We start from the raw sequence: 13,616 nt of genomic DNA, 5'->3' as shown, positions 1-13,616 counted from the left end.
GACATCCAGAGAGCGCAATTTGCACTCCTCTTCTGACTTATGAGATTTTGGAAAGAACATGGGTAAGTGTATGTCCTGGCTTGTATGAAACTGCAAAACTACCTTGGGCAGAAAAGCTGGGTGCGGTCACAGCTGGACCTTGTCCTTGTAAAATACCATACAGGGTGGCTCCAAGGTAAGCATCCTAATCTCAGAGACCCTGCAGACAGACATTATTGCCACCAAGAAAAAAGCCTTCCAGGAGAGTAGAAGGATGAAGCAGGAAGCCAAAAGCTCAAAGGGGGGACCAATGAGTCGCGACAGCATGAGATTCAGGTCCTAAGGAGGGAATGTGGGGATAGAGTCACTCCAGACCTTTCAAAAAAAGGACCATCATGTCGTGAGCAAAGACCGGCCTGCCCTGGAACAGAGGATGGAAGGCCAAAATAGCGGACAAGTGGACCTTAAAATCGATGAAAGAAATGCAGAAGGTAGTCCAACAATGACTGCAGCAAGGCCTGCTCGGGGTGGATACCCTGGTCCAAACTCCAGAACCTTTTCCATTTGGCCAGGTAGGTCACCCTGGTGGAGGGCTTTCTGCTACCCAACAGGACCTGCTGGATAATGGACTGAGTACTCCTGTTCTGCATTCAACCATGTAGCAGCCAGGCTGTCAGATTCAGCGCTGCGAAGTTGGGGTGCAGAAGATTCCCGTGGTTCTGGGACAGCAGATCTGGCCAGAGAGGCAGCTGCAGCGGGGTGGCCACTGAAAGGTCCAACAGCATGCCGAACCCATGCAGGCAAGACCAAGCTGGGGCTATCAGGATTACCTTCACTTTGTCCTGTTTGATCTTCATGAAGACTGTGGATTAAGGGCACTGGTGGGAAGGCATACATCAGAGCCCCCTGACCACTAGAGCAAAGAGATGTCTGGCAGGGAGCCTATGTTGATCCCCTGAGTTGAGCAGAACACATGGCACTTCATGCTCTGTCAGGACACAAACAAGTCCACCGCTGGGGGGGGGGGGGGAAGGGGAAGAGGGGTCCCCACCTTTGGAAGATCACTCCATCCAGAGGTGGGAAGTGTGATCACTTGTGGCAAGAAGAGAAGGACCTGCTGAGGTGATCTGCTAACACGTTTCTGGCCCTGGGAAGGTGCCACAAGATGAATGGCATGCTGCACACAGAAGTCCCAGAAATGGAGAGCTTGTTGGCAGAGGGCTAACGATCAGGCTCTGCCTTGCTTGTTGATGTAAAACACGGCGGTGTTGTCTGTCAGGATTTGTACCACCTTGCCCTTCTGGCAGGGTAGGAAAGAATTGCAGTGTGTAGCCCAGAGATACAATGCCAAACACCCAGCGGTCTGAGGTAACTTGCAACCAGGCTGACCGGAAGGGATGTAGGTGGTTGCGCTCCTTTTGAGTTCTAGGACAAAAATTCTTGCAAATATGACACTTGTCCTTTACATGCAACTTCCCTTAGGCAGCTGCTATGGGGGTTGCTAATGGGTCAAGGTCTGTTGCAGGCAGAACAAGGCTTAAAACCTGGAGACCGGTGCATGCCCCGCCTGGGGTTAAGACACCACTGGGACTCTAATTTACTAACACTACTTAACACCTACTTACTGACTAACTACTGTAAACAAACTATGTACAAGGCAAACAAAGGATGAGAGATAAAGAGACTCTGGGGACAAATTGGAGTTGATCATATTCTTCTTAATAGAAGGAGAAGGATTCTACCATAAGCAAGGTTTCTGTGCACATGAGCTCTAGTATACAAAGCACATAAAAGGAGAGAGATTCCTTCAAAAGATGACACCAGTCTACAAATAGATGTAGCACAATACTAATTCTAGCAATTAAATCGAACAGACTGGGCTAACCTTTCCTACTCAGCATAAGATGACAGATAGCAAAATAAATACTAAAATGGGATGTCCCTTTTAATAACTCCTTGAACTTCTTGAGAACCATATAAAATAACAGCTTCTATCCTTAAGTTAGTGAAAACTAATTTGTGAATAAGTTGCAGGGACCATAGGGTTTTGACAAAACTTCCCATTAGTGTCGTAGCTCTATTAGAAGAAAGGGGTTATATGCTTTCATCTAAAGAAATTTCTGGCATAAGATTGGTTTCAGAGTAGCAGCCGTGGCGACAGAGATGATATCCAATCCAGTCTGGTGGTATAAAACTCCAAGGTTCCAGGAGTACTCGATCCCAGAATATGAATGTTTGACGTATATAAAGGGATGTGTTATGTGGCACAAGCAGTGCTACAACTGTTGCCCACTCAGTCTGCCCCCTCCCCCCCACCAAATTTAAAAAACCTGAAATGAAACTGACTGAATTTTACAAATATAAACATACTGATCTCATAGTTTAGCTATTTCTTTCATACTAAAACCATGAAGTCTCTGGCTCTGACTGCTCCATTCTCCTATTGAAGATAAATTTTAGGCTTCTGTCTTAAATTTTTGTCTCTTGCCTGTACACTCTTCTTCTCAGGGCATCAGAATGTCTTATCTTCAGCTGCTCCTCACTGCTCAACACCAGATACTTGCCTCACATCCCTGCTTTAGGCATTTTAGAGGCCCCCAGGCTTAGCTGACTTCCTTGGAGATGGAGAAGGCTTTTGACAGAACTGAATACAGATATTTTCCAGAGGTTTGTCACAAATTTTACTTTAGCAGTAACTTCCTCAAACTGGGAGAATTCATGGTTGCTTACGTGAAAAAAGTTTCCCTTCTTTGAAGGGAAAGAGCCAAAGATTGACAATGGGTCATTGCCTGTTTGTACCTGCAGGGGGCAGGAAAAAAGCTAGGTGGACAGCTGACGAGGGACTTGTCCCCACCTTCAGTAGACCACCTCAGTTTCAAGATGCTTCCATAGCTAGGTCCTGTGGACTATGAAATTAAACCCAAATCTCTCATCTTGCAAAAAATATTCAACAAGAGAACATTACAAATAACAAGAAAATGTTAACTACTGCAGAAAACTGTAAGCATGAGTTAAAACAGGTCGGCCTTTTTCAGGGAGGGCCAGATCTGTTTGAAGAAGGGAAAATTTTCAGGTAAGCTGCCACAAATTTTCCCATTCTCTCTCAGGGATAGGTCCACAGATCCTCAGTGTGGGATATTCTCAGCAATGACAAAAATTCCTAGGGAGAGAACAATATATCACAGAGAAAGGATTCCCTTACCCAAAGGAATCACCACAGCATGCAAGACCCACCTGTCAAAGGCTGCATCATCTGAAGAGGAGTATCCATCTTGTAAAACTTAGTCAATGTTTACATGGATGACCAAGTTGCAGTTTTACAGATTTCAATGCCCCTTCTCTGCCCACGTACTGAGTGAGCTCTGGTGCCCACTGTTGGATGGATGCCCTTGATATGCAAGGCCCTGATAGACTGTAGATGAGCCTCTGCCCACTGCAGCAATGATACTGTTCCTTTTGTAGATCCCTTAACTTAAGTCCTCTCCCCTTCCACTCAATGGTTTATGTATGCCATCACTGACATTGTCCGCCATTACCAGAAGACCACCATTCGGTAATGCTGGGGCGTTGCTGAACAGCATACTTTATTGCCCTTGTCTCTAGAAAATGTCCGCTCTTCTTTAGTTCCAAGAAGAACCATGTCCCTACAGCCACCGACTTCTCAGAGAATGCTCCCCATCCTTCCAGACTGGCATTTATTGTTATGAAAGATCTCTCTGGCTCTGCCATGGCCATCCTTCCTGGAATCAATCTGGGCTCATCCACCAATCCTGGGATTTCAATACAAGTGATAGAATGCTCACTTTCTGAGATGGAAAAGTCAGAAAACAGCAGGGAAGGGACAGCAGGAAAAACTCTGGAGAGTCCTCACATTCATTCTTGTCCCTGGCACTATTCTTACAAAACTCATTATGACATGATCATCCCTAGAACACTCATTAGGGTGCCTAGGATGCCCTCAAAAGGGTAACTGCTGATCTGATCTTGCCCTGTATTTTGGCTGACAAAGATTTTATGGGCCTCTGAGTCTATCAACACTCCAGGATGGCACTGAGATGGCTGCAGATGACTCTTTCCAAAATTTACTATAATCCATGCTGTTGCAACGTTTGGACTGTTGCTTGAGTGGATCTCTCTTTGGACAGGATTCTGCTCAGAATCCTATCTAGTAAAGAGTATATTTGTATCCCCGTTTGCCTGAGAATAGCAACCAGAACACTGAGGACTTCTGTGAACGCTTGAGGCGCAGATAACAATACAAAAGGCAGCACTTTGTATTGAAAATTATCAGTCCCATGAGTGAATCACAGAAATCTCCTGTGCACCTGGTGAACTGGCATATGAAGATAGGTCTCCTTCAAATTGACTGATGTGAGGTAATCCCTCTGGCAGATGGTCACCATTATGGACTTAAAGATCTCCAGACTGAATCTGGTCTCCAATACTTCTCTGTCCTCCCCAGACTTCTTGGGTACCAGAAACAAAAACTGAGTAGTGGCCAGAGAACATCTCTGCCTTGGGAACTCTCTCTACTACACAGATTCCTGAAAGATAATATACTAAAGACTACAGATCACACCTATTTTGCAGATTTGAAGATACTGGAGAAGAGAGAAAATTATTCAGAGTCTTTCGAAATTCTATGATGTACTCCTGTCAAACCACATTCAGCACCCATCTGTCCAGTGTGGAGACAGACCACTGGTCCTTGAATTTTTAACAGTCTTCCCCTTAGGTGCTGTTCGTCAGAACTCTCCTGACTGTAGTCATGGATTGTTTCTAGTGTTGGAAACACTGCAGGAAGACTGGTCTCTCTCCTTTCCAGGCTTAGACTTGTTCTATTTGCTTTTGTTGTAGTCTTGCCTTCCATACTTAGAGGAACAGCCACAAAAAGAATATTTAGACCTGAAATAAAGCCAGCTATCCCTTTTCCCAGATTTGGAGTTGAGAGTTTTGTAATGTATTTTTTGATTTATCTGAAGACTCCAGTACCACTTTGTTTAATGGCTCCTCAAATAACCAACCTTCTGAATATTTTGAAGCTGCTAATGTGATTTTGACTTGTCTGTCGCCCTTCCAGAATCTTAAACAGAGGTGCCACATTGGAGGCCATAGCATGTGCTGAAAACCTCAAAAGCACCCCTGGTTACATCAGCTATGAATGCTGAAGGCACTAAGATGTTCATTAACTCTGAACTTAACTGAAGTGATTTCTTAGCAGTTAGCACCCCTGACTGCCAAACTGTCTGTCTAGGTGAGTACTGCTCTTGCAAAACATGGTGCTGCAGCAGAAGCCCTCAGAGAGGAGGATGCAGCCCCATTATGGCACAGTGATATTTCCATTCTGCAGTCATTGGGTTCTTTGGGGGAAAAAAAGTCCCTCTCCTTTGGGATAGCAATGTCTTTGACTAGTTTCAGTAAACTGCTCTGTCCACTGTCCACTGTGGGAAGAGACACAATCTGCTTTTTTGCTATGGTGCATACTATAGAATATTTTTTTGCATGCCTGGACAATCTCACAGACTTTGCTGGTGCTTCCCATTCAGCCTTAATTATTTTCCCCCAAAAGACACAAAGGGGAATGGGTGATTCAGATTTTGAACAAGTTGGGGAAAAAACTTTTGTAATTTCTGTACTAGTAGTCTCCTCTTCCACCACCATTTTTTTCTCACTAGCTCATCCAACTCAAATAATTCAGTTGGCAAAAGATCCTCTTGCTTCACTTCATCCTGCAGCAAAGACTCTGAGACTGAATTAACCTTCCTCCTGTGAAGATGATCCTTGACTTCTTTATTTCTCTCTTGGACTTAGGTTGGATTTTCTAGCGGGGGGGAGGGGGGGAGGGCAATGCTCATAATGAAATGGAGGAAGAAGATGAAAAAGAACCAGATGTAAATAGTTTATATTCCTTTTACCATGCTTTTTCTTTCCACATTTAAAATCTTGTGAAGAGCCATTAGCTCTGGCACTCTCTGGTGATCAGTCAGAGGAACTGCTGTCCATAGAAAAATGCTGTCTCCTAAGTTTGAGGTGATTTCTTGAACCCCTTTCTCCTTTAATTTTTACTCCTTAGGGGAGGTGAGACTAGGAACCTGAGTCAGATGAAGAGCCCTGCAAAACTCTTCCATTAACAGGCATCTCTTTATCTTTGCCCTTTTGAGTGTGAACAGAATCCCTGTAAGGGACACTGCAGCCATTTCCCGGGGCTTACAAGATGGCAGCCTCTACAGTAAAGGCATTTTTCATGCCAAATCCAAGAGCTCTGTAGCCTAAGAGGGAATTTCTTCCTGAGGGAGATTCCTTTCTTCTCCTCTCCATGCAGAATTCCGGACTTCCCTTAGGGCTAAGGAAAGGACCCCTGACGGGAGCGGATAAGGGTGGGACTGATGAGACCTGCACCGTGGGAGGGCATACAAACAAATGGCCTTTTCAGCCACTCCATGCTCTGCCAATGGTAGATTCAGCTGGTCCTGCTTATGGCTTCCCTGTGCCAGGCTGCTGACCTGATATAACTGCCTCTGGTTGCTGACGGGCTCTCTTATTTTTTGTTTCATCCTTCAAGACATTTGCAGCCTGGCTGTCAGACTCCCTGCTGGTGGGGAACTCTCGAGGAACCAGCTCCTGGATCAGGATAAGGCAGACAAAGCAAAGCCTTTCCGACCCAGTGGATGAGGCAGCTGGAGTGCACCAGGCACAAACTTCTCCTTGTGCACCATCTGGCAGGAATACAGAGCAGGAGGAACACAGCCTTGCTTGGTCTCCTGTTCGGACTTTTCTCATCCATCCTCCTAGCCTGCAACCTGAATAGTCAGGGGATAGGAGGCAACGACTGTGACAATTCCAGACAGGAGACAACTTGTCTCTTCAGATTTTTCTTAATTCTGTCTCTTACAAGGTGCTGATACTACAGACCTGCCAGTAGCTATAGGGGGTAACAAAAAACTGCGGGGGGACTCCAGAAGGTGGGGGCTAGTCCCTCAGCTGTCCAATCAGCTTTGATTTTGCCCCCTACAACTACAGACAGGTGATGACTCGGAGGATCTGTGGACCAGACCCTGAGAGAGAGGAATTCAGATTTTGTATGCTTCTCCTAGAGCTGCTGTGATGACCAATAAGTTTGCCTTTGATTATTTTACTTGAGAGAGAGACAAGACAGGGATGCCCGCTTTCTCTCTTACTCTTTGACATTGCTAAGCAATTTACTTGAGTTGCTTGCTCTTCAGTCCTTTGCAAGTTTTCAGGCAGGCAGTCACTCAGAAGTCAACCTTGTATGCTGCAGCTGATATGACAGCATGTCATCTCTTGAAATATCCACTTCAAATTTAATACAAACAACTAACCAATTTGGTCAATTTTCAGCTTTCAAAATTCGCCTTCTTAAATTAAAAGCGTTATCTATGTAAATCTGATCCGCTATCCTGGCAAGCATTTTCTCCTTTCTTAGTGCAAGTAAAATGGCTCCCTCTACCTGGATGTCTCCACTCCAAGTAGGTTTTCTATTCTGTGCTCTTGCAACTTTGTTCAGTGCTTAATAAAATTAAAAATGACCTATTAGTTCCTTCTTACCTCTCTGAGTGAAAACTACAATATTCCCTAGAAATACACTATTTACTGTAAACTCTCTATTTGTTTCCAACTGGAGGGAGATCTTTGATTCGAAGACAGAGAACATAGCTGCCACCTACGATGACAGATATTCATGTGTGTTTTAACAGACTTCAAAAGGTCTAAAAAGGAGAGAAGCCTTGTATTTCTCTGTCTGATTGTACATGTGTCAGCTTTGTTTTACAAAACACTGTCTGGGAGATAAGGAAATTTATCCTTTTCTATGTAGTGAAGAGGGGTTTACTTTCCCCAACCGTCTAATTGCCTATTTTGAAAGGACATCATCAACTTAAATCTTTTATTCAGAGCCCCTATATGGATTTGGAGAACCTTAAGTAACTTACCAGGTAAAGTAGCTCCCTTACCAATGTTACTTGTTTATAATAATTATGTTTCCACTAAACTTGGCCGGCCCAGCTAAATTATGAAGGTATGCAGGAATTAAACACATTTCTTATGTTTTAGTTCATTACCAATCTCTGCCATACCTCTAATCTGTCTTGCACTAATTTTTTTTTAAAACAAATGACTGAGTAAAATCTTGTTAAATGGCTATAACATTTCTTTAAAAACAGCCATATAGGAGACTGTATAAATTAAGTCAGAGGCTACATATCATTCCAACTCACTCTCTATAGTGCATCTATTGCTGGGTCTAGCCCACTATGTTTAAAATACAAGTAAGGGATTGCTAACTGCTATGCTGCTGGTATAAATTTGCACAGAGGTTAACACTGCTGAGTGATCTCAACTTTAACTCCCTGGCCTCCTTCAGTAAGAAAGGGTATGAACTTGGGTTTTAGGAGGCCAGAAAAGATATCTTGTATGTTGGGCACAAGAAGATATATCTGTTATCGCTGTGAAGATCTATGTTGTTAGATCTCCTGTATACAATTAAATTCTCACACTCTCTCTGAGGGAGAATAAGTGTGGGAAATGTGTCTGTGGTATGGAGCAAAACTTGAACTCATCTGCAGAAATACTTAAAAATTTGCTGAACTTGATGTGCACAAATTGTGTGGGAGATTTCCTATAATTTACTTTGAAAGACTGGTAATATTTTTCTTTTAGAAGTTTCAGAAGTACATGCTAGATGACTGAGGAGGAGTTAATACAGAGGAGCAATTGTTCTATAGTTCTTTATAACTAATTATACTGATACGAACTGGGTATATGTAAGAGTGGTTCCCCCCCACATTTATTTAGAGAAGTGTAGGGAGTGTTAAAACAAAAATGCTAGGGTTCAGATATCTAAAATAGTCTTGTTAACTGGTTATATGGATATCTGAATGTTCTGGATGTTTGCTATACCCACCATTAGATCTGTGAACCAATAATATTTCCTTTAAAAGCCAAAAGTAATGAATATACTTTACGCATCCTTTGTGATATTCCAGAAGTCTAAAATCAAATAAACTCCCAAAAGAGTGAACGCATTATTCCATCCCTCTCTTGCACAAAAGAAAGCTGCAGGTAAGTGCAGACTGGTAGATACTATCTTTTCTTCACTTCATATAATTGTGATTCTCCTAATGATCTTTGTCTTCTAGTCCGTTTGCATAAATTTCATGTCCAAGACTGAAACCATAACCTATCTTTGGAGAGTTTAAAAAAATAAAAAAAGTGAATGAATTCTACTGTTCTAGTTAATGAAACTTTCAGTATTATAATTCCAATTACCAACTGAGGGAAAGTAAGATGGTTTAAAAAAAGTATACTAAGTACTTGAAAACATTACACACCTGAGCACAACTGTTTCTGCAGAGTTTCTTGTAGATCTGATCGATAGCTACTGAGACATGCTCAAAACACTGGCTGAAACGCTCGTATCTTCTTTTTTTCATCTGTTCAAATTCTTGCCTACATATCCTGGCTTCCCTTCTGCTGGCCTCAAAAGCTATGAAAGAATAATTGAACTTCAGCTTTGCAGAAAGTGCTCAATAATAAACTTAAAATTAGTTTAATTCTCTTAGTAATCCATATCTTAGCTAATAAGCATTTTACTAGAGAAATTTGTATTGCAACATAAACGGAAAACAGCTTCAGTGCATATATGAGCAACATGGCAATGTCTTAAGTTTGCTCCCAGCGCTCAGCTACTGAGACTGAAAACCTAAAAAATTGTTTGGATGTTTCCAGTTTTCCGTACACAAGACCAGACTGATGTGTGAAGAGATGGAGCTCTGCCTGAGCACAGGTTGTTCACAGTTGTATATTTAGATTGGGTAAACTCTATAGCAGTTTATAAGTCTATATTTGGGTGTGGCAGTGGAATTCCTTGCACTCTCAGTAATGTGCTACTTACAGCACGCCACTAATTTTGCAGTAATGTTTGTGTTTTGAGCTCCAGAAAAGATATGGTAACTGGTACATGGATTGCTTCTTCTAAGGAAATTAGCAGAAAATTCTTAGCAAATCAGTCATCTCTGAAATTTAATAAAACCTCTTATCAAGGAATATACTATATCTTGCTTACAAAGATATTTTTGGTGAAGATACAAACAGAATTAATGATGGAACACAAAATTTTAAAGAAATAATTTGGAATAAAATGCAACATTTTATAAATAAGATTATTAATATGAAATGGCAGTATAAAAGTGTAACTAAGGAAAAACACAGGGCCTCTAGTAGTAAGTCTCTGATACAAACACAAAGGAAATACTCAAATATGTGAAGGAGTAAAAAATAAAAAACAATAAAAAATAGGACCGGTTTCAGCATAAGGATTATGCAGGATGGAAAATTTTGACAGAAATGGTTACTAATAAGGAAGATTCAGTGTTACCATCTACTGATTCCTGGAACTTGTCCTTAGCCGTCTGCAATTTCTCTAATGCTCTCAGGTTTGGTGCAGCTGTTTTGAATAAAACATTTTCTTTGGATACTATTTGCTGCTGCAGTCGTGTCAGATGAGCCTCAATCTCTTTATCAGACTGTAGGTCCTAAGTAAAAGACAAAAAGCCATAAAAGGGGATTACTTGCAAATAGAATCAGCAGGCTCCCAGACAAGAGGGCCCTATACAAACTGGTTCACCACAGATGGAAAAATACCACGTGTCCCTTACATCAGGACACAGTAAGCAGAAAGAGCAGCCAAGCAGACCTTGGCAATAGTCAGGAATAAACATTTTTTTTTAAAATGCCCAAGATAATTTAAACTGAAATAAAATGGACAAGAAGCATGGTCAAAGGCCACTGCCTTGAGAAAACCTTTTAAATCAATTCCATCTGGCAGCATGACACCTCCTAGCAGAGGGGTCTGGTCTCTTAATATTCTGCCTTGAATTCCTTAGACAGGCCAAGACATCCAATCATATAAGGCTTAAACCAAACAGTTCTGTTGTTATGTGAAGCAACTTGAGCTCTGGGTGATCTACCCTGCCATTCTGCTGGAGAAGAAGAATTTCTGATATTGTAAAAGTGCTTTCCTTAGCTCTATTTGAAGAGCTAGGTAGGATCTTTAGCCCTCAGAACCAATTTTGATTGTTCCTGAGCATCTTTATAAAAGACCTTTACAAAACGATGACCAACTCCTTCGAGCCTGGTATTCTGAAGCAGGATTAGCAGCCACATTGCTTGTGCATGGGGAGAATTTTTTAGGAAAAGCTCTTCCAGACTCACTACTACAGCTTCTTGCAGTAGCAAGTTGTGGAAAAGATTTTTGGTCCTTTTGGGGCAAGGCCTTGCAGGTATTGCAGATTGGCCTAAGCACATTTCCCTGAGATATAAAACACCCTTTTTGTGCTGTTGTACAGTAGGGAATATAGAGGGACAAGAAAAGTATCTTAACTCTTATCAACAGATTGGTCATCTTGAACAAGAACATAAAAAAAGACTGAGTGCATATTACACTCAACGATCTAAGCCACTCCACTTAACTATTTACAACTCTTTCATGAAAACTAACATGACGGAGAAAGGGAAAGACTGGTTCTGCAGCCTCTCCAGAAGATGAACAGATGATCCAAAGGATTCTTACAGAAGACAGGGTATTTATATCCTTGGTCTACAGCTATGGCTCTCAACCTTACCAGACTACTGTACCCCTTTCAGGAGTCTGATTTGTCTTGCGTACCCCAAGTTTCACCTCACTTAAAAGCTACTTGGCTTACAAAATCAGACATAAAAATATACAAGTGTCACAGTATGCTATTAGTGAAAAATTGCTTACTTTCTCATTTTTGCCATATAATTATAAATCAATTGGAATATAAAATATTGTACCTACATTTCAGTGTATAGTATACAGAGCGGTATAAACAAATCATTGTCTGTATGAAATTATAGTTTGTACTGACTTCGCTAGTGCTTTTTATATAGCTTATTGTAAATCTAGGCAAATATCTGGATGAGGTACCCCCTGAAAGACCTTTGCGTACCGCCAGGGGTACGTGTACCCCCGTTGAGAACCACTGGTCTATGGAATGCAAGGCTCCGGGGAACTGATACAAGGCCCTTATCTGCCAAACACTATTCTTGAAAGTTCTGTGGCCAGGTATGTGACTTCTATTGCAGGGCCCCATGAATGCAGTAGTATGAAGGAAAACTGGAATTTCTGTTTCTCCTCCATTAGATTTGCACTTAACTTTAAATTATAGCACGCACTTTTTGTAAAGTGGAATATTCTGATCGATAAAATGCACATATACTAATGCTAAAATGTCACGATGTCTAACAGGAAATGGCTGCTATCAAATCTCAAGCTTACTAGTTTTCAGTCAAAACATTTGTTTAAGATTATGCTGAAGAATGCATGAAAGCGTCATTCTATAGTACTATAAAGTAAATAAAACAAATGGCTTCACCGTTAGATCATCTGTTAGACTGCTGTAGTCTATCTGAATTGCTCTTTCTCTTTCATAGATATCTGCAGTAGCCTCAGTGCTTTCTGCTTCAGTTCCCAGCTGTAACACAGATGAAGGGCTTTTAAGTTTAGAAATATAGTGATCTTCTTAGTTTTTAAAAAGAACAAAGTCTACATGACATGGAATGAGGGAGAAAAATGGAGCAACTTTTCCTTTCCTAATTTATTTAATACACTTTTGTAATCAAACATTATGGTTTACTAGTTGATTAGCAGGAGGTATTAATAGTCAAAAATGCTGTCTTTCTATGAAGTTTGAAGAATCCAGCAAGTGCAGTTGTGGGGTTAACATGAAAGCAGAAGTGGATTTGTCCAGAGTGCACTTAAAATGGACTAACTCCATTTCTGGTCTGTCAGAATGGGCTTTCCAGGGAGTTTTTAAATCCCCCTTCAAGAAAGGCTCCAAGGGACATCAGTCAACAGAAAACACCCCTTCTAGTCAATTGTCCTTAGAAAAAATAAACCACTCTCTTTCTTTTTAGGCTGCTGGGCAAGGAGCACAAGCAGACTGCCTCCTACTCATTGCAAGCCTGGGTCAACAATTACCGACTTCAGCTGTGTCCCAGTCCTCACAAGCTGCTTCCATCTTCCTCATTGTCAGTACCCCATTACTTTCCCTCCCATATTCCACACATCAGTGACACATTACTACGTCCCCTCAAAGTTATCCACCTTGTTCCTACTCCATGACAGCCACAGCCCCCTCTCACCATATGCCATCTCCTTTCCGCCAATGTAGTCACTCCATGAGTACCCTCCAAACCCCTTTCTCTCCACTGAATGCCCCTGTCCCCTTGTTCTTCCTTCCTCCTCTCCCACCCATTTCTGCCTATCCTCACCCAGAGAAGCTTTCCCAAGACTGGATCCAGGGAGCTTCCTTGCAAATTTCCTTCCTCCCTTTCACTCTCTCTCCTGAGAAAAAGGCAAAGACTTTTTACTCTTCACAGCAGTTGGGGGGAGGGGGAAGGGCAGAGGCAATCCTGCTGACACAGCCACCTGGCAGGGAGAGGGACAGTTTGCCCTGGGGCACCTGTTTCGGGGGGGGGGGGAGGGGGGGAACAGAGTAGCTTTGCAACCTGGCACGGAGTCTCACAGTCACTTGGTTTGGAGGCCCTCTCAAACAGAGAGCAGGAGCTGCCACTGCAGGGTGAGCTTGCCCTCCAAC

The 13,616-nt window shown here is 42.2% G+C and overlaps 1 protein-coding gene across 8 annotated transcripts in view; it reads right to left on the bottom strand.

The window, feature by feature from the left end:
• SMC1B (structural maintenance of chromosomes 1B) overlaps window positions 1-13,616 on the bottom strand; it is a 60,871-nt gene that overhangs the window by 10,350 nt on the left and 36,905 nt on the right. For 5 of the 8 annotated variants that reach the window (XM_043536831.1, XM_043536740.1, XM_043537021.1 and 2 more), the window contains 3 exons: window positions 12,393-12,491; window positions 10,373-10,529; window positions 9,327-9,481 (listed from right to left, as the gene is read on the bottom strand). In XM_043536831.1, coding sequence (XP_043392766.1) covers window positions 9,327-9,481; window positions 10,373-10,529; window positions 12,393-12,491 — 411 coding nt within the window. The remainder of the gene's footprint in view (window positions 1-9,326; window positions 9,482-10,372; window positions 10,530-12,392; window positions 12,492-13,616) is intronic. The other 3 variants (XM_043536904.1, XM_043536984.1, XM_043536777.1) reach the window with 2 other exon arrangements.

The sequence above is a fragment of the Chelonia mydas genome, chromosome 1 (assembly GCF_015237465.2).
Source record: "Chelonia mydas isolate rCheMyd1 chromosome 1, rCheMyd1.pri.v2, whole genome shotgun sequence".
Lineage (NCBI taxonomy): Eukaryota > Metazoa > Chordata > Testudines > Cheloniidae > Chelonia > Chelonia mydas.
Note: the sequence above shows the minus strand (reverse complement) of the source record. Positions and strands in the feature narration are given on the sequence as shown.